Below are 25,065 nucleotides of genomic sequence, written 5' to 3' on the forward strand. Positions count from 1 at the left end.
GGCACTCTACATTACAGGTGGGCAGTATGCATTACAGGTGGGCACTATACATTACAGGTGGGTACTATACATTACAGGTGGGCAGTATACATTACAGGTGGGCACTATACATTACAGGTGGGTACTATACATTACAGGTGGGCAGTATGCATTACAGGTGGGTACTATACATTACAGGTGGGTAGTATACATTACAGGCGGACACTATACATTGCAGGTGGGCAGTATGCATTACAGGCGGGCAGTATACATTACAGGCGGGCAGTATACATTACAGGTGGGCACTATACATTACAGGTGGGCAGTATACACTATAGGTGGGCAGTATACATTACAGGCGGGCAGTATACATTACAGGCGGGCAGTATACATTACAGGTGGGCAGTATACACTATAGGTGGGCAGTATACATTACAGGCGGGCAGTATACATTACAGGTGGACACTATACATTACAGGTGGGCAGTATGCATTACAGGCGGGCAGTATACATTACAGGCGGGCAGTATACATTACAGGCGGGCAGTATGCATTAGAGTGTGCAGCAGGTGGGCGCCGTCAGTCAGTGTACACGGGCGCCCGGTGACAGCAGCTGTCACACAGAGCAGGTTGGCACCAGCAGTACCCGCCCTCACTCCTCCCCCGGAGCAGCTCCCGGGTAGCCGCCTCCTCCCTCTCCCTATATAAGGCTGCAGTGCGCCCAGGGCTCCGAGCTGTACAGTGACCGGGGGATGTGATCGTCTGCAGCGGGCTCCACTCACCTGCCAGCGGCCGCACCATGAAGACCATCATCGCCGCCTACTCCGGGGTGCTGCGGGGTGAGCACTGGCTGCGGGGGCACAGGGGGGATGGTGGGGGTGGCAGTCCCTGGCCCAGGTGGCTGCACTTAGTGCTGGAGAGCAGATCAGTAATTGGCTGCATTTGCAATTAATACTCATCAGCCTCTAATTGGTGTGTAGGTCACGTGATTTAAATCCCCCTCTATACTGTAATGTCTGTGCAGCCTGTGACTGTCTCCTCTACATCTCGAGATCCTTCCCCTGCCTGCACTTCCAGCTGTATGTACCATTCTACCGCTGCTACTACCTATGCAGCCTCCATACTGTCTCTCATAGCCTCTGTTTAGACTCCAGATGAGTGCTGCTGATCTGCAGAGCTTACAGTCTAATGCAGCTGTCTGTCAAGGTCACTGTGTTCTCCTACCTGGTCCTTTAACGAGAGGGGTGTACCCCCAAAAATTGCCTTTTCCTCAGATTAATTGCTGAAAGCATCTGGTTTCATTAGCTGCATTAATCCCCTGCAGAATTCCTGCTTAATTCTGTGTATTTTACTATTCTCTCCTGTAAATCAAAGGATTGCGAATATCTATGTCCTGCCTCTAATGGTGGTCTGAAGTTCATATACCCACTGAGCTGTGTGCACAAACTAATTTGGGCATCTTTGCAATTGCCTTACAGATGATGTTCCTACCTATAATATGCAGATGGGGGACACAATGCGTTATATAATATTGCACCACATCTGTGATACTTTAGAGTTGCATGCTGGTATCTAGCACAGCGATGTAGATGGCTGATCAGGGAACTTTGGGGCAGATGTATTAACCTGGAGAAGGCATAAGGAAGTGATAAACCAGTGATATCTGCAAGGTGATAAAGGCACCAGCCAATCAGATCCATTATGTAAATTAACAGTTAGGAGTTGATTGGCTGGTGCCTTTATCACCTTGCAGATATCACTGGTTTATCACTTCCTTATGCCTTCTCCAGGTTAATACATCTGCCCGTCTGTCGCTTCTGTTGCTACGATTGCTATACTTGCTGTGTAAGAGGTGCGGTGTGACTGGACTTCTGTAGGACTTGTACTGCAAAATGCAGGAGTAGGTGTCTGCACCCACTGGTGGTATGCACTGTATGGACTTGGGGACCTACTCAATTATTAGGGGTTTTCCTGGTGATTAATAATCCAATTCGCATTGTTTAGTTCCAGTTTATTGGCACAATGAATGTTTGCATGCCAGAACAATACGTCTGAGAAGAGTCAGGCCGTGTGACCCTTTCCCTATTGTCTCCCCAAAAGACTTCATGCAGCTGCCAGAGTGGAATCCTTAGATGGGCTACAATGGCTGGTGACCTCTGAAGATGGCTTTGTCTAACAGGGTCAAGCTCTGAAAAGTTTACCTTTTTGGAGCGTCAAATTGGGCCAGATTGTTGTTCGCACTAAAAAGAAATGGTGACTGCATTACTTTATCTAAGGCAGGCGATAATTGTCTCCAGTGGTCATTTGTTATATAGGATGGCTACTTTAATCCCTTTGAGTTGCAGAGATTGCCGGAATGGGAATTGTGCATTATGGGTGTATATTTAGGGCAGGCGCTCGCTGGGGAGACTGACGTATCTCTAGGCTGCAAAGACTTTTCCTGCCTGTGCTGAGCTGGCAGACGGGTATATTCAGTAAGTAGGATCCATTCCTACATGCATTTGTCGGAATGGATCCGACAAGCCCTATTCAAAGAGCGGCCAAATCCGACTGTCTGATTTGGCTGTTCCCGGTGTCCTGTCCTGCTGCTGTTAGCAGCTCCCCGTGTGTGAGATCACAGGGAGCTGCTGGAGGGAGCCGCCTGCCAGCCGGGGAGCGCTGCCGGCAGAGAGGAGCCTGGCCGGGGGGACGCTCGTCAGAGAGAAGAGTGTCTTCCACCGACCACGGCTCCAGCTGCCCCCGCTGGTAAGCACTCTTTCCCTCCCTCGCCCTGCTCCCCCGTCTGATCTCCTCAATCTGACTTTTTTTTTTAAAGTCGGATTGAGATTGTCGGAAACGGGGACAAAACCTGTCGGGTTTAGCCCCGTTTCCAACAGAAGCATGCAGATCTGTGGCTATTCCGCCGATCCACGTGTTGTCCAACAAGTCGGGTATGCCCGACTTGTTGGGGGGGAAAAACAGCCCCTATTGAATAGGTCTGAACCCCTTCTGACCTAAATCAGTCGGAAACTAGTGTCTTTTCGACAAGACTGCAGTTTCCGACTCTTATTGAATGTACCCCATAGGGTCTCCTTTACGTTTAATGGGATGTGTCTTGTGCTTACAGATGTGCACTTGCCCAGTGTTAAAGTTGTTACCTATAAAGTGGTGGGGTCACCCCAGGCTAGCACTGGTCCATGAGAAGGGCTGTTTCTGCAGCATGCAAACAGTATAGCACTTGCCACCTGGCTTGTCCAAACGTGACTATGTACCCATTGCTCTTAACTGTAATGGTCCTATTCATTAATACTGTAAATGCCATGACCCAGCGCAGATTGTGACTCCAGCTCTCTGCAATTTGCTTCGCTAGATCCAAATCAACCAGTGCAATTCAGCAGTGGTCCAGTGCCGGGACGGCTCCTCCACGACAGCTGCTGTCCTTCATTTTAAATAGTAGCAGTGAAAGTTTAGATTGCATCATTAGTTTAGGTCATGTATGCTCCCTGCTGAGGGTGGAGGGATCTGACAATCGATTTCCATCCAGTAGTTTTTGGCGCTCTGTGAATTATCGCCATACTAGTGTATGGGGGGATGTGTAACGCCAATGTGGGGAGAGGAGATACCCACTTCCAACCATTTCAAAGACTGTGCTAGATAAATGACAGACGGCTAATTTGGAAAACTTCTCCGCTTTATCTCTCTCCAAGACTTGATAGATCTCCCCTGGGTATCTTGCATAAAACTTGCAGCAACAAAGTTGTATGTAAAAGTTATGTCCTAAATAAGGATATAATACATGTGTCTCCTTCTGTTTGTACAGCAAGATGGAGAAGGTAAATAGTCTTTTCATTGCATGGTCCCTTTTGTTACATTACATTTTTATTTTATTTTTTTTAATCAATTTACTAAGACGTCAGTCTGTCATATGCCTATATCCAGTTACTGCAGCAGAGATCCTGTAGGGCCAGCCTTGGTAAGAGAACCTGGGCTGTGAATATTTATTCATTGTTCCGGACCTCATGAAATATACAGTCACTGCTCCGTCATACAGAGGTGGCGTGGTTCTGCTGTAGGTGTCTGTGGTATTTCCAGGACATCTACTATTTATAAGCATCCTGTATCTGATCCCATTATAGTGGTAAGGAGAGGAGCTGTCCGCGGCTGGTCTGATCGGAGACAGACTATAGTAAAGCTGTGACATTATTATGTGTGCACTTACAGTAGGCTTCTTTTGCAGCCTGTTTTTACATGATAGCTTTATAGTCATTAAGTAAGTTGTTTTATTCCCTTACTGTTAGTAGTTTAGTAGGAGAGGTATCACCCCTAAAGAGAACCGAGAGGTTACCCCTTAGGGGGCGATTCAGCTTCGTTTTGGCTCCCGGTTTAAGTACCCGGAGCTATTCAGTTACCTACCTGAGGGGGGCACTTAATGAGGATTTCCGCTGTGGGGTAAAATCCCTGTTATCTAGTGTTGGCTTATCACTGGTGGGAATGCTAGGTGATACTGCACAGGGACGAAAACCCCACTGTAAGTCCCGCAGCTAATTGAATTACCCATTTAGTCTGCAGCTATGAAATGTGATTTGGCTGTAACAGTTGACCAACCCCATAAAGCTGCTTATATATTGCTTGTTGTTTATATAGCAGACACATTCCACAGCGCTCTTCAGATATTTGTCCATTCACATAAGTCCCTGCCCGAGTGGAGCGCTTACACTCTATGGGGGTCATTCCGAGTTGATCACTAGCTGCCGTTCGCAGCGCAACGATCAGTGAAAAAAAACAGCTAATCTGCGTATGCACCGCAATGTGCACGCGCTGTGTACGGGTACAAAGAACATCGTGGTTTTGCACAGGTTCTAGCGAAGCTTTCAGTCGCACGGCCAAACGCAGGAAGATTGACATGAAGTGGGCGTTTCTGGGTGTCAACCGACCGTTTTCAGGGAGTGCTTAGAAAAACGCAGGCGTGTCTGGAAAAACGCAGGCGTGGCTGGGAGAACGCTGGGCGGGTGAGACGTCAAAAGCCGTCCCTCCGTTGTTAGAATCAGCGCACACGAAGAGTAAGTCCTGGGCTGGTCTTGTTTTGCACAAAATGATTTTGTAGGCGCTCTGTGCACAGGCGTTCGCACTTCTGCAAAGTGAAAATACACTCCCCGGTGGGCGGCGACAATGCGTTTGCATGGCTGCTAAAAGTAGCTAGTGAGTGATCAACTTGGAGTGACACCCTATATTCCTACCACTTGTACCTGTAAATGGACAATAGGGGTAATTTTTTTTTGCGAGCCGATTAACCTACAAGTATATTTGGGTTGTGGGAGGAAACCCCCACACATGTTGGGGAGAACACACAAACTCTGCACAGTTAGGGCCATTGTGGGACTTGAACCCAAGACCTCAGTGCTGTGAGTCAGTAATGCTGACCATGACACCAACCTAGTTACCCTACACCAAACGTGCTGTTATTTTAGAATGCGGATTACAACATACTATTACCTGTATTTAATAAAAAAAAAGCCAGTCTTATATTTCCGTGTGGTGTCACTAAACAGAGGCGTTCAATTACACCCCTCCCTTCTCCCCTAGCAGACCACCTCATTTTTCTCAATCCAAAATCAGGACTGCTGCAGGTAGGGTACTGTATATAGCACAATGGTGGGCAACTGTTATTATATTGGGTCTTGTACGCCTGATCATTTTAGATGCCCTCAGCTGTGAAATGGGTGGTGATAGGCTAACCTGTAACCAATCGGATTATTAGAATGCTTTGCAGTAGCACAGAGTATTTAAACATGTGCTTCCTACAGCTAGCTTCTTCAAATAAAGCCCCATTGTTTTCAGATCCATCTGATGCTGCTGTTACGACATATCACTGCTAGGCTGAACACTGATTCAGGCCCGCATACAGCTGGGATACTGCGTAGGTGGCAGGGTTACGGAGCAGTGCCCCTTTTCCACGGATGGAGTTAATGAACATCTGAGCATGCACCTACTGTATGCTTTTGTCATTGCTCTGTATATCCTTACACGTCCTGGTACCGAAAGGCAATTTGTGATGCCTGAGTACATCTGTTAAGTAAAAGTGTCAGTCAGGAGAGGCCTTGTGACTAATTTGCATGGGATTAGTGTAGAGAAGTGGTTCCCAAACTCTGCCCTCCTGGTCCCCCAACAGCTCATGTTTTCCAGGTCACCCAGCAGGTGCACAGGTGTATGCATTACTCACTGACACTTTAAAAAAAAAAAAAAAAAAAAAAGTTCCACGATTATCACTTGGGATTCTGTGGGTGGGGAGACCTATGAACGTGAACTGTTGGTCCTCAAGGACCAACGAGTTTGGGAACCACTGGTTTAGAGGAATAGTAACGTATATCTACCTCCCTAGATTCTATAACCAGAAGGTGTTTATATAGGACAGTGCCTTATGGTCACTTTTTATTTCTCCCCCTGAAACTGTTCTGTACTTGGCTCTCAGGTATAGTGTAGATCCATGAGGGTGGTTCAATAAGTGAGGTAAGAAGACCTCTCGCGTGGGTAATGTTCTCTATTACATTGTAATTTCCGGCCAGGGCAGGTAGACCACTGCTTCCCCTCACGGCCATTAGACTAGGCCTCATATCAGCCATACTGTCCCAGCATCGGGTGTAAGATGGCTGGGCTGGGGGACACATGGTCACACATTGAGGTGTGTAGTGTGGTCAGATTTCTGCATCTAAAGGGCGCGTCAGCAGCTGACATTCATCACCAACTTGTCCAGGTGTACGATGATGATGTGATCGGCCAAGCACGTCCACCTCAGACATTGCGCCAAACCTGTTTCCGTGGCATGTCGTTATCACCGGACAAGTTGGTGATGAATATTTCTGGTGTCTGAACCAATAATCTGCATATCTGTTCACTCAATTTACTAATAGTTTGTGTAACAGTTGTTGTGATTTTTATATAGGGCCTTCTTGTTACTATAGCCTCCCCTCTCACCCCAAGATGTGTGAAGCTTGGCCCAGTAGTTACTGACATCTCCAGATGGCTATAGGCCACAAAAGGCAGCGAGAGAGGAGCCCGTCCCCATTGCTCTCCACTTGTGTGGTCAGCAGATGGCGCCACTGCAGTAGCATTGCTGACTCCTGAAGAAGTACTGGCACTAGTGACCCTTCACTTCTAACACGGCACGGGAATGAGTTCCTAATAGATCCCCTGTCCCTGCGTCTTCATTGTTTTGACGTTCAGGTGATCTTTCCTGTCTCATTGCTACAATAAGGAGCGCTAAAATATAATTGTCTGGAACCTGGGGGTAAATTTACTAAAGCTTCTAAGTGAAGTGGTGTTACCCATAGCAACCAATCAGATTCTGTCTATCCTTTCTCATTGCATCTTAGCAAATGATAGACATAATCTGGTTGCTAAGGGCAACACCACCTCTCTTCAATTATAGAAGCTTTAGTAAATATACCCCTTGATGAGCTCTGAGGGGCATACTTATTTACAGATAATGGGGGTGATTGCTGGGCTGCAAACTATGCCATCCTGCGTGCAGACAGTCGCCGCCCCCCACCCTGAGGGAGTGTAAATTCGCTGTGCAATCGCATGTGTATGGCGAGCTGCAAAAATCCACTGTGTGCAGTGTGCGCAGCTCAGGACTTACTCCTACAGTGCGATGAGAACAGGCCAATCGGGGCCGGAGCTGACATCACACCCCCTCCCCGAAAACGCTTGGGAACGCCTGTGTTTTCCCTGACACTCCCAGAATACACTCAGTTACCACCCACAAATGGCCTCTTCCTGTCACCTTGCGAACGCCCGTGCGTTCGGAATTTTCGCACCATCCTGTCACTAACCAGCGATGCCCGTTGTTGTCTGACGCGCTTGCGCATAGCTATGCATGCGCAGTTATGGCCTGATGGCACAGCAGCAATCCAGTCTGAATCAGGCCCTATGTCGCTAACCTCTGTCCCATTGGCGCTTCCAGTCTACATTCCCTGCCACAAATCTGGGTTCTAGCTCCTCTTCTATAGAATCCTTTAACCTAGAAACTAGTTTTGTCCCGACCTGTGTTTGGTGCTTTGAAGTCCAATCTTTATTTACTATAGAGTTCCAGAGTTTGTTGCGAGCAGTATGTATAGAGGATGGCCATACAGTATATACTTAAATGTAACATGTTTCGTATTATCTGTATTCCCCTCGACGTCAGGCTGCCCCCAGCAGCAGCAGCAGCGTATGAGGGAGGGCAGGTTTGTAGAGGAACCAGGCTGCTGGAAATATGCAGCATTAAGCTGATCAGGAGGCAGAGTCCAATGTCTGCAAAACACGGTCATTGGACTAACAGAGCAGTGTCCCCATGTAACGCCTGCGTGCTGGGCAGCCCGCCTGCCTCCTGCACGGTGAGCGTTTAAAGGGAGACTAACAATATGCTATGGCTATATATGGGGGGGACATGGAGCAGAGACCAGTCTCCCCATTATCCCAGTGCTACTGTACAGTCCTTCCCCAGCCACCGGTGTAGCATCAGTCATATGGGGCAGATGTACTAAGCCTGTGGCAATGATAAAGTGGAGAGAGAAACTACCAGCCAATCAGACGTCACTTTTCAAACATCCTGTAACATGGCAGTTGGGAGCGGATTGGTACTTTATCTCTCTCTCTCCACGGGTTAGTACATCTCCCCCACCCCCTTCCTCCCATATATCTGGGCCTCACAAATGGGTGTCTGTCTCTGCTTCGTGCTGACCTGTCCCTTCGCTGCATTCACCACACCTGGCAGAACAGAACGGTGATGCCTCCTGTATGCAGGGACGGGATGCGGTAAATTTGCCGGAAGTTGGGATCTTGGCAGACAGCATACAGACGCCGGAATCCTTACAGCCGGAATACTGGCGCAACAGGGCTGTTATCACTGGGTGTCCACAAAACTGATAGTGGGAAGAGATCCTGTGGTGAGCCAGCGAGCACACGGTGTGGCAATCCCGCAAGGGGACTCTTTGCGCTCGCCCCACTGCCGGCATCGGGCGGATGGGATGCCGCTGTTGAGATTTTGACAGCCGGCTTCCCGTCCGCCAACAAATATGTAAATGCACTGGGAGACAGAGATAATAGGTTAAGGTGATGGGCTCTGGACAAGGAAGGCTGTATAGTGTATATGCACAGGTATGTGTTACAGCTAGGGTATAGCTTATGGGGGCAAATAAAGACTTTCACGTGCTGTGGCTACTGCTCACTAAGGGTGGTCACACATACCCAACCCCTGCAGCATATGCTCCTATGCTGTCTCATCTCAGGATGGAAACTACGGAGGCAGCACAAAGAAATATTGCTTTATTCAAATATCATTACTATTATTTTTTTTTCAAACTACAGGGCTGTATAAAGGAAAGTATCCCGACATGGTGCATTCTGCAGCGGTCCTGGTGCTCGTGAAGAAGAGCTATTTGGACAACAGGGATTTCAGAGGATGCACCATTAATTGATGGGGGGAAAAATGTTACAAATTGTCAGCAGGTGGCGATGTATTGCAGATGTTTCATTCTCTGAAGACCTGTTGTCTAAGGCCCTCATTCCGAGTTGCTCGCTAGCTACTTTTAGCAGCCGTGCAAACGCATAGTCGCCGCCCACGGGGGAGTGTATCTTCGCATTGCAAGTGTGTGAACACGTGTGCAGCCGAGCGGGACGAAAGTTTTTTGCAGTTTCTGAGTAGCTCTGGACTTACTCAACCTCTGCGATCAGTTCAGTCTTTTTGGTCCCGGAATTGACGGAAGACACCCGCCCTGCAAACACTTGGTCACGCCTGCGTTTTTCCATCCACTCCCTGAAAAGGTCAGTTGCCACCCAGAACGCCCTCTTCCTATCAATCTCCTTGCGATCGGCTGTGCGAATGAATTATTTGTTAAATCCATCGCCCAGCAACGATCCGCTTTGTATCCGAACGACATGCCTGCGCATTGCGGTGCATACGCAGTAGTAACCTGTTTGCTGCGCTGCAAAAAACAGCAGCGAGCAATCAACTCTGAATGAACCCCTAAATCTCACTGGTTTTTGATCCTTAGAACATGCCCCAGAGTGCTCTGAGAAGGGTTCCTTTATATATAATCTGCCTTCTATATTAATGTATTTTCAGCTCTTATTTTTTTGACCTCCACCAATCTGCACCTGGAAGCCCATGACTGGGCTGCTGATGGTGGCTGGGCTCCAGGTGGCATACACAGGGGTGATGGGCTTCAGGTGCTGTGCGCAGGGATGAGCGATCATGCAAGGCTGTTTTTGACGTTGTTTTTTTTTTTTTTTTTTATAATGGATCTAGGCGTACTGTGCAGTAGGTGTACTGTGACCCATATACTCTACATCACGTTAGATTGTAAGCTCTCGGGAACAGTGCCATCTTCGGTCTTGTCCACTTCCCACCTCCTTGATCTGTGTCTTTGTATTATGCTCTGTGTATGTACTGTGCTGTAAGCTCTATACTATAGGGCTGTTAGGTTTATTCTGTTTTATTGCTTGTGTGGTGACCCCTAAAGATAACTTGCTACCTCCTCTATCTGTCTCCTCCTTATAAATCGGCAGTGGTGGGCAGAAGGCTGGGCAGACTCCTTATGGCAGGCATGTCTAAACTGCGGCCCTCCAGCTGTTGAGGAACTACACATCCCAGCATGCCCTGACACAGCTTTAGCATTCTGTCAGCAAAACTGTCAGGGCATGCTGGGATATGTAGTTTCACACTAGCTGGAGGGCTGCAGTTTGGACATGCCTGCCTTATGGCATAGGTTTGCAAACTCAGTCCTCATTACCCTGCACAGTGCATGTTTTGCAGGTAACCCAGCAGGTGCACAGGTGTATTAATTACTCACACATTTTAAAAGGTCCACAGTTGGAGCTAATTTCACTTGTGGTTCTGTGAGGAGACCTGCAAAACATGCACCGTGTGGGGTCCTGAGGACCGAGTTTGCAGACCTATGTCTTATGGAGCATTGTTAAAGCTCTGGAATAAACACGTTCCATTTTACTGACCGGCATGCACTCTCCAGATGGATAGAATTGCTGACCACTTAACCCTTTACCCCCGCAGGGACTGGATCCAGTATCCTGTCAACGGTGTACGACCTGCCCTCCATCCCTTGGTTATCAAAGTCTCGGGTGGAAAAACATCTCCAGATCATATCAGTCTTGCAATGGGTCATCAGCTTCCTTGTTATGGGTGAGTTTGACTGTCCCTATGTAACAGGGCACATTGTGGCTGCAGGGCCCCAGTATCCATTGCCGACTACCTCTGCCATACGTCCATCTAGTAACCTAACGGCTACATAAAGAATCTGTTGTCATTAGTCACTGCAAGCCTTGTCCTGACGTTACACCATCTGCTCTGGATCTAACAGGTGTGGTGTGTACCGTGATCCTCCTCTACATCTTCTGTACAGACTGCTGGCTGATTGCTGCGCTGTACCTGGCCTGGCTGGTCTTTGACTGGAATACCCCTAATAAAGGTGAGGATATCATGCGGTCAAGTCCAAGGTGTTTGTTTTAGGGGACACTGTCCAGAGAAAACGCCTGATGCCAAGCTGTGCCCCTATAATCGAGGGTTACATTTGCTAAGCAGCAGCTTTTCAAAGCCTCTACTTGTTGGTGGTCCTGGCTGCAGAATCTAAAAGGGAGTAGTCAACCCAAAACCAGGAGTATTGCATTTATTCTTTCAGTTCTCACAACCAGAAACGTAGCTTAGCTCTGCTGCCGCTTAGTACATACACCCCCTAAGGATTATTATTTTATCAAGCAAAACAAAGTGATGTCTAAATAGAATTGGGTTAGATGGCTGGATGTGTTAGAGACTTCCTCACATCGTACGAAGAATGACCGCTTTGGAAGTAACTTCTATAGGCTTGTTCACCTACTGGATTGTGACTCTTGCTTAAATATGTATAACTAGGTGCTTCATCGCGCCCTACGGGCGCTCTTCACACCGTCGCAAGGGGCTACGCCCCCTTAACCCTTGCATGCCTTTCTCGGGTTCAATATTTGGATTATATGGAGTATTACCTGCATTCCTTTTGTTAGTGGTTAAATATTGCACAATGAAAGGGCGTGCGTTGGTGAAGGAGGCGCAGCCCCTTGCAACGGCGTGAACAGCACCTGCAGGGCATGATGTACAGAATGTAGCGGGTGCGGGGGGGACTGCGGATGGAGGAGGGTGTCTGTAGATGCTGCGGGTGGAGGGAGGGGGCGGATGCGTGGGGGGCGGATGGGGAAGGGTCGGGTGGTGCTACAGATGGGGGAGGGGCAGAGGAGTGGGGGCTGCAGATGGGGGAGGGGTCCAGAGGCACTGCAGGTGGGGGAGGGGCAGGGGTGCCATGGGTGGGAGAGGGGCAGGTGCGGGGATGTTGCGGATGGGTGAAGGGTTCCAGAGGTGCTGTGGGATGGAAGTGGCGGGGGGTGGAGTAGGGGGTCTGGAGGCACCATGGGTGGGGGAGGAGCAGGTACAGGTGGTGCGGCAGATGGGGAAAGGGGGTCTCGAAGCGCTGCAGGTGGTGGAGGGGCAGGTGTAGGGGTGCCGTTGGTGGGGGAGGAGTGGGGGGGAAACCACGGATTGAGGAGGGTGTCTGCAGATGCTGTGGGAGGAGGGGGGCAGGTGTGGGGGGGAGACATATATGGGGGGTGGATGGTGGAGGGGGCCTGGAGGTGCTGTGGGTGGTGGAGGGGCGGGGGAGTGGGAGCCGTGGGTGGTGTAGGGGGTCTGGAGGCACTGCGTATGGGGGAGGAGTGGGGGTGCCGCATGTGGTGGAGGGGAAGGTGCGGTGCATTGGGGATTGGTCTGGAGGCGCTGCGGGGACTGTACCCTGCCAAAAAGGTATTTGGAGGGTATGCAGTAACAGGGGCCAGGACAGGGGTGACGGGGCCAGGACAGGGGTGACGGGGCCAGGACAGGGGTGATGGGGCCAGGACAGGGTGATGGGGCCAGGACAGGGGCAACGGGGCCAGGACAGAAAGGACAGGGACAGGATAGGGGTGACATGGCCAGGGTAGGGGCGGCAGGACCAGGACAGGGGTGACAGGGCCATTATAGGGTTGACAGGGCAAGCACAGGGGTGACAGGGCCAGCATAAGGGTGACAGGGCCAGCATAAGGTGAAAGGGCCAGGGTAAGGGTGAAAGGGCCAGGGTAAGGGTGACAGGGCAAGACCAGGGGTGACAGGGACATGACAGAACACAGGGCACGGGGAGAGATTGGTATTAGGGACAAAACAGTGGTGACAGACAGATGTGTCTTACCGAGTCACTGCTGCTGGCTGCTGCTGTTCCACTCCAACCTGTTGGATCTGCTGCTGGTGGAGACTTGGCATGGCTGACTCTCTCAGGCTGGAGTCCTGCTTCCTCTGCCGTCCGATCCCTCCCTCCCCCCCCCCCCCCCCCCCCCCCCCACAGTCACACACCGCAGACCTCACACAGCTGCCAGGCACTGTGGTAAGGGGAGACTGGAGTGACTGGTTAACCCCCAGGAGACGCTGCAGCTGGAGGGAGGAGGGGGTCGGGAGCCTGCTATCAGCGCGGACTTCTGCAGCGGTACCCGCCGGCTAAAGTGTGTGAAGGAGCTGGGCGCACCTCACTGCGGGTGGCAGCGCTGCAGCTAGCGGTGGGGTTGCCGGGGCTGGAGATAACAGACGCAGCACGGAACCTGCACAGCGGCAGGTGCCCCACAAAACTGCAGCTAAGAAGCGTGGAGTGTGCTAGAAAGTGACGCTCCTCCGCGCCAGAGAGCCCCTGCTGAGTTTGCTGATGTGGGGGGGTCAAGCACACAGTGAGCTGGTGCCCGTCTGTCTGTACGGCATACCCCCTCACACAACCCCATACCCTCCCCACTGTCCCTGATTTTCGCGGGACAGTCCCATTTTTTTGGGGTCTGTCCCGCTGTCCCACGCGTGGCCCGCAGTGTCCCGCGGTGAAGGGGGGGTCAGTTGGAAAGCTCCTGAACTCGCTGTTCTGCTTAGCAGAGCAGCGGTGAATAGATGCGCACAGCGTCTATTTAGTGGAGACCAGGAGGAGAGGGGGGCATCAGGGGGTACGGATTAAGGCTGGGGTTCCGGCAGCAGAGCCGGATTAAGGGGAGGGCCCAGGGGGTACGTACTGTGGGCCCCACAGTTTTAGGAGCCTCCATGGGCTGGAGTAGCTCTGTCCCAGCTCTTAAGCTCCCCGTCCTGCCAGCAACAGCAGCAGCATTGTGCTACAGTCAGCACACGCTGCTGCATATTGGCAGGTCTGTGGTGTTGCAGGGAGGCAGCAGCCTCCCTGCTTTCTTCTGCCTGTGCGGGTGTGTAGGGAGAGCGACCACCCCCTCTGGATTTACCCCTAGCTGAGGGGCCAAAATCCCATGAAAAAAAAAAATATCCGGAATTTGCATAAGGGGGCGTGACCACGCAGCCGCGATTAGGCCACGCCCCCAAACCCACAGCAGGCACAGCAATGAGATAGGGCCCCCCTGTCAAGTGCCCTGGGCCCCCCCCGGACTCATAAACCGCCCCTGGGGGCATGCCAGCAGCTCACAGAGCGCTGGGCATGCCCCCTCACTGACGAAAATGGGGGCCCTCTGGTGAAGCCACGCTCCCTTTCGTTGGCCACGCCCCCTTTTTGCCGCATGTGTCCCTCCTGCCTGAAGAAAGCTGGGAGGTATGCACCCCTGCCTGTGCCATGCCCATACCATCTGCTTCTGCTCCTATAGATTTGCCCAGATCTGTGACTCATTTGACTAACTCCGCCCAGTGTTGTGACTCCGCCCAGCGTTAGCAAATGAGTCACAAAGTCACAGATCTGGCCTATTATATAGGAGATGTACCAAAAGGGTGTGTTTATAAATGGATAAACGCGGGCGGCAATTACAGATGAGCTGGGAATTGTAACCCCAGCCCCATTCTATGGTGATGGGTAGTTGGCATAATTTCAGTGCCAGTGTTTCCAGAATGAGCAGTCTGTATAGAAAAACTGGCTCATCTGGTTTGTTGGCAAATCCAATCGGGAGAGAACCATACTTATCCTATGGGGTAACTGTCCCATCACAAGAACAAGTATGCATACTCCAAAAATTATCGGCTAGTGCAGGGTCATCTTCAGGGGCTGAAGGTTTATTATCGTCTGCCTGGCTCCCAGGGTGGCTTCAAGTAGTAGACGTGTAATGCTTGGGCCGCTCCATAGGGATACCTGCAGACTGACCAGTGCTCTGCTCAGCTTGTGTATGGGTGTGTTGTGTAATTGGTGAGCAGACGTGTCCACTGCCTACAAAGTATAATAATATCTAATGAACTCTTCACAGGTGGAAGACGGTCCAAGTGGGTTAGGAACTGGGCAGTGTGGAGGTATTTCAGGGACTACTTTCCAATTCGGGTAAGTAAAGTTACTCTTCTGTAATGCCTTGTTGAAAAAGTTGATTGCCCTTTCTGTGCACCCATTTCTAAACTAGTCCAGAACTTACCCGTCTTTGTGTAAGCATTTGCTAAGAGCATCTCAGAATCGGCTTTATTGGGCAGGTATACTTGTGTATACTAGGAATATGTCTTCGGTTTACTATACAACAGCCAAGTAGGTAACTGATAAGCAGGTGTGGGGGGGGGGGGGGGGCGGGCAAGTAAAGTCGTACAGATAGGCATACCGCAGGGATCTGATTATTGTGGCTCAGAATAATGTACTGATTAGCAAAATTTTTATTGGGGTCGGAACCTTAGCTAGCTTGGGTCACCATCTAGTACAGAGGCTGCCAAACACTGGTAAGTCAAATTAACTGACTTGCTAATTAAGCCACCTGTGGCCAATCATGGATATACTTGAAACCTGGACCATTGGGGTGTCTTGAGTACTATGTTTGGAAACCTCTGCCCCAGTGTAATAACTACAAAGTCTCATGAATGCTATTTTAATTTCTTTAATTACTGCAGAAATGGGTTGCGGTCGTTAAGTCGACCACTGAAGGTCGACAATGCCATTAGGTCGACATGGCTGTTAGGTCAACAGGTCAAAAGGTTAACATTTCACTTTTGGCTTTTTTTTCATACTTGACAATTTACGTGGACTACGATTGGAACAGTAACCAGGCGAGCCATGCGAGGGGACACGGTACACTAATTTGGGTTCCCCGTTACTTTATGGAGAAAATGACGCCAAAAACCTCATGTCGACCTCTTGACCGGACGCCCATGTCAACCTAATGCATGTCGGCCTTCAGTAGTCGACCTAATGGGTATCGACCTAAATTGGGTCGACCCAACGACCTGTACCCACAGAAATTGTCAAGCTAGAATATTAGGTTACATTTAGTGCAGGACTTTCACCACTCGAAACTATGACTACCTACTTGTTGCTGTACAGATTACGCCAGGGTAGGCAGAATGCTGTTTTTGTTTTGTGCAGATCTGAATATCCCTGTGTACTTTGCACATTGTTCTCACAGCAGTGTCACTGATTTCATCACGAGGCCATAAATATATGGTCTATCTGCATGATAGTGAAGTGTAAATAGTGCTTCCTTAAATTGCTTTGCCCTTGATTTTTGTTAATTGCATGTATGCATCTACAGACACCTGTCTATGAGAACCGTTTATGTACTGCAGTCTCAGCAAGCTTTAATCCACTTTTCCAATGCTAAGGGGCTAATTCAGACTCTATTGCGGGAGCTATCGTAGTCTGAATCTTTTTGTGGAGTGCGTGCCCCGGGAGCAGGCAGAGGCGATCACGGGGTGGGTGGAAGGGGGTGTGCCAACGGCGTTGGAACGCCGTAGGGGCGCGATCCAGACAACGGAGGCATGTCCAGACCGTTGGGCGGCCTGCAGCAGCTGCATGACGTCACATGCAGCCGCTGTGACCCGGGACACGGCCACTGGCTCCATACCAGCTTGCAGGAGCAGTGCCGGCAGGGAGCTACTTGGGTACAAAAGCATTGCCGTAGTGCGATGTTTTGTACCTGTGTGGTGGTGGTGGGGGGGGGGACTAGCCCTGTGGTCAGAGTAAATGATCGTAGATGTGCTAAATTTTAGTACATCTACTATCAACTCTGAATTGCCCCCTAAGAGCACGGTTTGCTCCATTGAGGCAGACATGTCTGATTAGTCTAAAGGGCTCACACCTATTATGTTTGCGTTGAGAGACTTTTCATGCAACTCGCAGACACTCGCACGAATGCATGCTCCTGAGAATTCTCCAATCCATTTAAAAAGTACAAGTGCATGAGAAGTTTGCAGACTCGTACGCTGTTATTGGGCAAAAAGAAAACTAGACTGTTATTTTTTTATTTTAAAAGGGGTCAAATGGCTGATTTGAGGTGACTTTAAAAAATGTGAAAAATACAAAGTAATTTTTAAATAAAAAAATATTCAAAATTTGGGTGCATAATGCAATGAAAACATTGCTTTTGGGGTTTGAGGTAATTTTAGTATATATTAAACCCCCAGAAATGTCATTATTGGACACTTCAATTTGCCTAATTGGTCATCAGGGGTGGGAGTTGTCTAAGGGGTTCTGTAGTGTCCTGGCATTTTAACCTTTAAAATAAGTATATTCCCTCAGTAAGGTGCGACCGGAAAAATACGAGTTTACTCTACCTGGCTCAATACAAGGTTCTAATTGGATTGCAAAATTAATTTACAGATACTCGCCCCTGATTTCCTTACGGGTGACACAAGTCAGTGCAGTCTGATCTTGGAAGCTCGTTATCCTTTCAGTAGAGCTTTCCAACGAACCTGTCCTTTTTTGCTAATCAATAGTGGGTATTTTTGCTCATGTTGAATTAAGTTCTCAACTTCTGTCAGGAGCCTAGTAACTGTGCTTATTTAGCTTTCAATCCTACTTCAGCCATTTGACACTTTGGGGGAGTTGTATCAAAGTTTGGAGAGAGATAAAGAACCAACCAGCTCCTAAGTTTTTCAAACTGTCTAACAGGACAGTTAGAAGTTGATTGATTCGTACTTTATCTCCATTTTAGACCTCTTCAAGATTTGATACAATTCCCCCTTTGTTTGTTAGGACTTTGACTGAAGTCCCCAGTGTTGAGCAACTGTCTGTTATCTGGCTCTGAATTGAATGGTGTTGAACTTTGTAACTGTAGCGGATAGGACTTGGCAGATATAGGGGGTGCAGGCAGGAGTTGATAGAAAAGGCCTTTATCACAGCTGATTTAAGTACCTTTATCTGTAATTGTAGGTAGGCACACGGAAACCTCTGCCAATAAAATTTGGGTGCACAAGCTCTTTGAATAAATTACTTTTGGATGTATCTAATGTGCAAACTTTCCTTCTAGCTGGTCAAGACTCACAACCTCCTCCCCAGCCGGAATTACATATTTGGCTACCACCCGCACGGAATCATGTGTCTGGGGGCGTTTTGCAACTTTGGTACGGAAGCCACCGGCGTCGCCAAGAAATTCCCCGGAATAAAGCCGTACCTAGCCACCCTGGCTGGGAACTTCAGAATGCCGGTTCTGAGGGACTACTTAATGTCTGGAGGTAAGATCCAGTCCCTGTATGCTTGTAGACCAGGGGTGGGGGAACCTTTTTTTCAACCGAGGGCCATTTGGATATTTATAAAATCCTTCGGGGGCCATACAAAAATTCTCAACTTAAAAAATTACCCTGCCCCCCAGTACGTCTGCCCCTTAGAGGTACTGTGTGCGCGCCGGAGGTGCGTGCGCCAAAAAAATGGGTGGCCAGTTAAAATGGGACGTGATACACACACGCCCCCAATAGTGCAGTGCCAGATCCACAATTGCCCCCACAGTGCCAGGTATACAGATGCCCCTCACAGTGCCAGGTATACAGATGCCGCCCCCCCCCCCCCGTGCTGCTTACCACTCCGTTCGGCGGGACACGGAGGAGAGCGTGGCTATGTTGGGCGGTGGCGTGTAGGACTTGAAACCAGCTGCCAGTTCGAGAGCCTGATTGGCTGCCGGTCCGCGAGCTCTGATTGGCTCACGAACCGGCGGCTGGTTTCAAGTCCTACACGCCGCCGCTCCCACCCAACAGCCGCGCTCTCCTCCCTGTTCTGACAGCTGAGACACGCTGCCACCGGACTGAGCAGCGGCGTGTCTCACTGAGAGAAGCGGGTGGGCCGGAGCAAACAGCTTCGCGGGCCTTATACGGCCCGCGGGCCGGAGGTTCCCCCACCCCTGCTGTAGACTATCGAGTCCGTTCTCGCTGCTGATGTTGCGAAGGGGGCAGTGATCGGAAACTGTCTTTCCCTGTGACCTCTGGCTGGGCAACTGATCCGATCATGACTGTCAGTCTTCAACGTAACAGACAAAAATAGTCAGCAGTTGCCTCTTCCATCTGTGGCTTTATTCCAGTGTTTCTCGGAGCGTTTCCATTTCACGTCTTGCCAGACTTCGTAGCATTATGTGGTGACTGCTGACTTATCCAAGGTCAAGCCTATTATTACCTCCTGCAGATTACCTTTAAGGATGCATGTTACATTATTTAATTGTAGGGGAGAAATATATAGACTTTATTTTTTTAAAGTAAAGTTACATCTATTACAATGATTGATTTTTAATTGTATGGTTAGAACTCATATTTTGAAAGGTATGGGACACCTGTTTATCCGGGTTAGGGCTGTGAGACCGGCGGTGGGGATCCTGCAGGTCTGCATACCAGCCCTGGGATCCCCAATGCAGAATTCCGGGGGGGGGGGGGGGGGGGGGCGAGCACAGCAGAACCACTTGCGGGCTCGGTGGCTCACATGTTCTATTCCCACTCTATGGGTGTCGTTAGTTGGCATGCCAATTGTCGGGCATCCTGGCATCTGCATGGTGACCGCCAGGATCCTGAATGGTGGTCACATGACCCCGCGTCCTGTTTATCCATGGGAATAAGTTTATTTGGTCAGGCAAAATGGCACTAATCCTTTACCACCTAGGAGCCATTTGGATGTTACCGATGACATGTATATTATTATTTAAAAAAAATTATATAATTTTTTTTACCATATTACAGAATATTCTTTTTATTTTAACAGGAATCTGCCCTGTGAACCGTGATACGATAGATTACATCCTCTCGAAAAATGGCACTGGAAATGCAGTGGTGATAGTGGTCGGGGGGGCAGCGGAATCCCTGAACTGCCAACCAGGCAAAAATTCAGTGACGCTAAAGCAGAGGAAAGGATTTGTCAAGATTGCATTACAGCATGGGTAAGGGAATAATGACGTCTGGTTGTAGTAGTTGCCTGTTTTTGGCCCTTTTTTAAATTCATTTAACTTGTATAAATCCCAGCTACTGGATCATTGATGATGGATAAATCTGACGTATTGCATAGAACTGCTCCTGTACCAAACGGGACCAGTCTAGTTTATGTTGCAAACAGGTCTTTCCGGAAAAAGCTGTTTAATCTAAATCCACTCCTTCGACCAGCATAAACACCAACTTGGTAGCTCTTGAAAGCTGTAGGTGCACCTGTAGTGAAAGCTGTAGAACATTTATGACCTTCACCCATGAAGGATTTTGTCACTCTCTACATCTGCTGCATGGGGGTGGTCTGTACAGAGCAAAGTTCATGCCTGCTTTTCCCTTTCACAGTGCGGACCTAGTGCCAGTCTACTCGTTTGGGGAGAATGAAGCCTACAAGCAGGTGGTGTTTGAAGAAGGTTCTTGGGGTCGATGGTTGCAGAGGAAATTCCAGAAATATATTGGTTTCGCCCCGTGTGTCTTCCATGGTTGCGGGTTCTTCTCCTCTGACAGCTGGGGTCTAGTTCCATATTCCAATCCGATCACCACTGTCGGTATGTCTGTCCTCTGCATTTTTTTATTTTGTGGCTGCTTTCTGAATCTTGTCCTTCGTGTATAGCACCTACTGTAGATAGTTCACCTGCTCACCACCCTATTTGTTTGGTCTGCCTGTAGATCTTTCAGTATGCCATAACATCTCTTGATTGCTGGAGGCTTCATATGACCTTGATTTACTTAAAGCCCTCTGAATGTTTGTCTTTCTACATCCCATATTTGGCCCTGTCTACCTTCAACTCCAGAACGGTTATCCGCTTCCCTGCCGTAATAAAGGGTTTAGATGTTCCATGTTGGCCATACTTCCATAGCAAGTAAATTGTTCCATCACTAGGGAGTCTTGAGAAAAAGTTGGACAACACCAGCTATGGTTGACTGATTTATATTTGAAAAGATTGATTAGGAAATGTTCTGTAACTCAACAGATGAAAACCGTGATGACCTCATACTGATGTAAATCATCTTGTGTTGTAGTTGGAGAGCCCATCACTGTCCCTAAAATAGAGCAGGCGAACCAGAGAGATGTGGATCTTTATCACAGCATGTACCTGGCCTCTCTCGAAAAGCTCTTCAACAAGTACAAGACCAAGTTCGGGTTGTTGGAGTCTGATGTCTTGGAAATCAACTGAAGTTGGTTTAACGGTGCTGAATGACTGCAATGAGACTGATGCTCTCTGCCTTCTATTGGAAAGTGCTTATTGTGACTCTAGCCGCCCATCTTTCTGCCCCCCCACCCCTACATCAATGACTGAGCTCTTTTACGCCTTCTGCTTTATAAACTTTACCTCCTAAAGCCATTCTCATTTTGTGGTGACAGATCCACAGCTGGACCTGCTAATCCAGTAGAAATCTCAGCACTTAATTGCAGATGAGCTATTTTTGTTGAAGTGTATAGACTTTCCCGTTGCGTGGCTCAATAGCCGTTCATGCTTCAGAAGACTACATAGGTGTTTGGTCACTTCAGCATGTCAGTCTGGTCCAGGTTCTCCTGTTGCACAGCTGCAGATCTAGAAGACCAACCATGGTAGAAAACTTCTCGTCTTCTAACAGGACATCTCGTTACACCTGCAAACCTGCTTAATGTGTGCTATGGCTATATCCTACCAATTGCAGTGTTAAGGTTACATTGTAGTTAGTGTTGGACTTAAAGCGGCAATCTCAGACTTTTTTTATTTTATTTTTTCTTCAAATAGTACAGCAATTTTAAGCAATATCTGAATCATTTTACTTAACTGCCTGCCTCCATCTCCTTTCCAAAATCTCTCTAAATGGTGCACCAGTATGGTTGCCAGTCACTCACAGATCTCTTATGGCGGGTGTAGGGGGTTCACAGAGCTCAGGGGGGTATTTGTGACCGGTTGCCTTGACAATGCAAGCCCTGCACAACTATAAATCACATTTTTTTTGGGGGGGGGAGATTGCTGCTTTAATGTGCCTAACTCTGGAATATGGAGAGGTTAGTATTACCATGTAGAACCTTACACATCAGAATCCGTTATGAGATGTTTGAAACCATAGAGAAGTAAATGAAAGCTTTGACCAAAACTAACCTTTTATTTCAGGCTCAGGCAACCCTTTACTGTAATTGGTCAAAGTAAAATGGTGCTGTGATACCCATGGTGTCCCCTTGGGCATTTCATGGCCAGGCTGGGTAACAGTTTGTTGATACCAGTTGTATGATCCTGCCACTGCATGCAGTAATTGTTTTCAGGTGACAATGCCATGGTCTAAATCTTCGGTGATGTGCAAATTTTGGATAAAAATCTTGTTAATTCCTTACAACATTTCACTTAGCATACATTTTTATTCTTTTCATGTAAAAACTATACTTTGAAAGTGACTATATCAGACAGGAAATGGACAGATTTAAATCCATAGGGTGCAATTCAATTACTTATTAGGTGCCATCTAGTGGGCGCCTGACAGCAGCAATTCGCTTCTGCCAGACATACTGTAGGGGGTTATTTGCTAAATGGTGGCTTTTCAGAGGCACAGACTATTAAAATACACCATAAGTAAACCCCATAGGGTCACATGTATTAGGGAAAGATTGAAAATTGTGAAAGTAAAAAAAAAAAAAAAAAAATTATTTTTGGCCTAACTCAGACAATAGGTGAGATGTAATAGCGCCGGAGGTGCAGGATGCCATCCAACTTCCGATTTTAAAAAAAATTATTTTTTTTTAAAGTGGAAGTTATTTACAAAGCATGTTTTTACATTGTAAATGCTTGCTGCTTTAAAAGTCTGAAGGGCCCCATACACTAGAACGATATGTCTGAGGCTGAAGTCGGAGGCGACTTCCCATGAACTCTCCCGGTAGCTTCCCGGGAGTGGTTCCATACGATTTGGTACATTTTGCATGCAATATATCGTATGTGATCCCAGCCATACCTGCGGGAACCGACCTATCACGAGTGCAGCACTAACTACCTAGAGGAGTCTAACCGGGGCCGCGGATCGGATACACAGCCAAAATGCCCGATTTCACCCAATATATTGGCCCGAATTGGGCATAATCGTTCTAGTGTATAGGGCCCTTGAGAAAGGCCAGCATCCTGCACCTCTGATAATCTGGATGATACATTTCTCCTATTAGGCCGATAGACTGTCCTGTAATTCTGAAGAACCAAAACCATATAAAGTCTGATTGCCTTCCGTTCCTAGCACTTGGACTAAATAGTCTTTTAGTATGATTGCTGTATCTGTCAACCATATGCTGGCTGAAGACCTATTATGCTCATCCATTTCATTAGGAACTAGTGACAATATTGAGGCTCGAGGTACACCAAGTCTCCTGTAAAATAACTTGCTCCTTCTAGGCTTTGATCGGCTCAACAAAAATATTGGGTAAAACTCCCGTCCACCCCTTTTTATGAAGTTTTTGGGCCAATAAGTGGCTCTTACCTGAGCCAATATTAAACCCTGCGGTACATCCCTTTTTTTTTTTTTTTATTCCTTCCTTTCTCAAAGCACAATCAATGCAACATGGTAAATACCCCTTATCTGCGGGTAAATAACCAAATAGACTTTTTATTTTTTAAATATATACATATATAAATATATATAAAGTACAAATCTCCTCCCACCATTCAGCTGTAAGAATGTATGTTGGTTACCTGAATAACACTTTTGGGTAAATGTAACGGCCTGCAAGTTTCTGGCGAATATTTTAAAGGGCGATCATTTAAAATGCAAAACCAATTTTTTTTATTTTTATTTATTTTTTTTTATTTTTTTTTAAGGATTGCCCCTTTAAAACGTCACACAGGCTATTACATTTACCCCTGTGTTGATCTGTAAATGTTGGGATAGGGGACAAGTATTGGGGAAAGTGCAATTTCTTTTTTGAATGAAGAATTCTAGGGAGAAATATTTTATTGTGATGAAACTATGTTGTCGATTGTTTCTGTGATGCTGGGTAAGTGTTTACATAATCTCTGGCTCTTCCTGAATGGGATACAAAGTCATCTATGAATGTCGGATTTTATTTAATGTGCCTTGATCTGTGTACATGACACCAGTATTTTACGCCTTGCCTGTATCAGAACGCTTGCTGTACTATAGTCATCACTTATTTTTGTACCAGTGATTGTAAATAAATGATCATGTGTTCTGTACCAGTCTTGTGTGTCCTTTGTACGTGTAGTGGTCACACTTGGCTGTAGCAGGTCCTCATTTCAGGAGCTTTGGGTTGGTTTACATACTACAGATGGAAGAAACAATGTGTAATTGTTCTTGGTGAAGTTTTCCCTCCCCAGTGTATAAAAGCATTAATGGTAATTGATATTATCAGCTGGTTACTTGACTAAGGTTTTTTTTTTTTCTCTATCGTCCTAGTGGATGCTGGGGTTCCTGAAAGGACCAGGGGGATAGCGGCTCCGCAGGAGACAGGGCACAAAAAGTAAAGCTTTAGGATCAGGTGGTGTGCACTGGCTCCTCCCCCTATGACCCTCCTCCAAGCCTCAGTTAGATTTTTGTGCCCGGCCGAGAAGGGTGCAATCTAGGTGGCTCTCCTAAAGAGCTGCTTAGAAAAGTTTAGCTTAGGTTTTTTATTTTACAGTGAGTCCTGCTGGCAACAGGATCACTGCAACGAGGGACTTAGGGGAGAAGAAGTGAACTCACCTGCGTGCAGGATGGATTGGCTTCTTTGGCTACTGGACATTAGCTCCAGAGGGACGATCACAGGTACAGCCTGGATGGTCACCGGAGCCTCGCCGCCGGCCCCCTTGCAGATGCTGAAAAGAGAAGAAGGTCCAGAATCGGCGGCAGAAGACTCCTCAGTCTTCTTAAGGTAGCGCACAGCACTGCACCTGTGCGCCATTGCTCTCAGCACACGTCACACGGCAGTCACTGAGGGTGCAGGGCGCTGGGAGGGGGGTGCCCTGGGAG

At 48.1% G+C, this 25,065-nt stretch overlaps 1 protein-coding gene across 1 annotated transcript; it reads left to right on the top strand.

The window, feature by feature from the left end:
• Positions 1-694: 694 nt before the first annotated feature.
• Positions 695-24,293, top strand: DGAT2 (diacylglycerol O-acyltransferase 2). Its single transcript, XM_063951242.1, has 8 exons — positions 695-817; positions 11,005-11,133; positions 11,312-11,419; positions 15,231-15,301; positions 18,204-18,408; positions 19,913-20,087; positions 20,473-20,675; positions 21,151-24,293. Exons 1-8 carry the CDS (start codon positions 778-780, stop codon positions 21,303-21,305), a joined length of 1,086 nt encoding a protein of 361 aa, XP_063807312.1. The 5' UTR covers positions 695-777; the 3' UTR covers positions 21,306-24,293.
• Positions 24,294-25,065: the final 772 nt, after the last annotated feature.

The sequence above is a fragment of the Pseudophryne corroboree genome, chromosome 2, assembly GCF_028390025.1.
Source record: "Pseudophryne corroboree isolate aPseCor3 chromosome 2, aPseCor3.hap2, whole genome shotgun sequence".
In the NCBI taxonomy this organism is placed as follows: Eukaryota; Metazoa; Chordata; class Amphibia; order Anura; family Myobatrachidae; genus Pseudophryne; species Pseudophryne corroboree.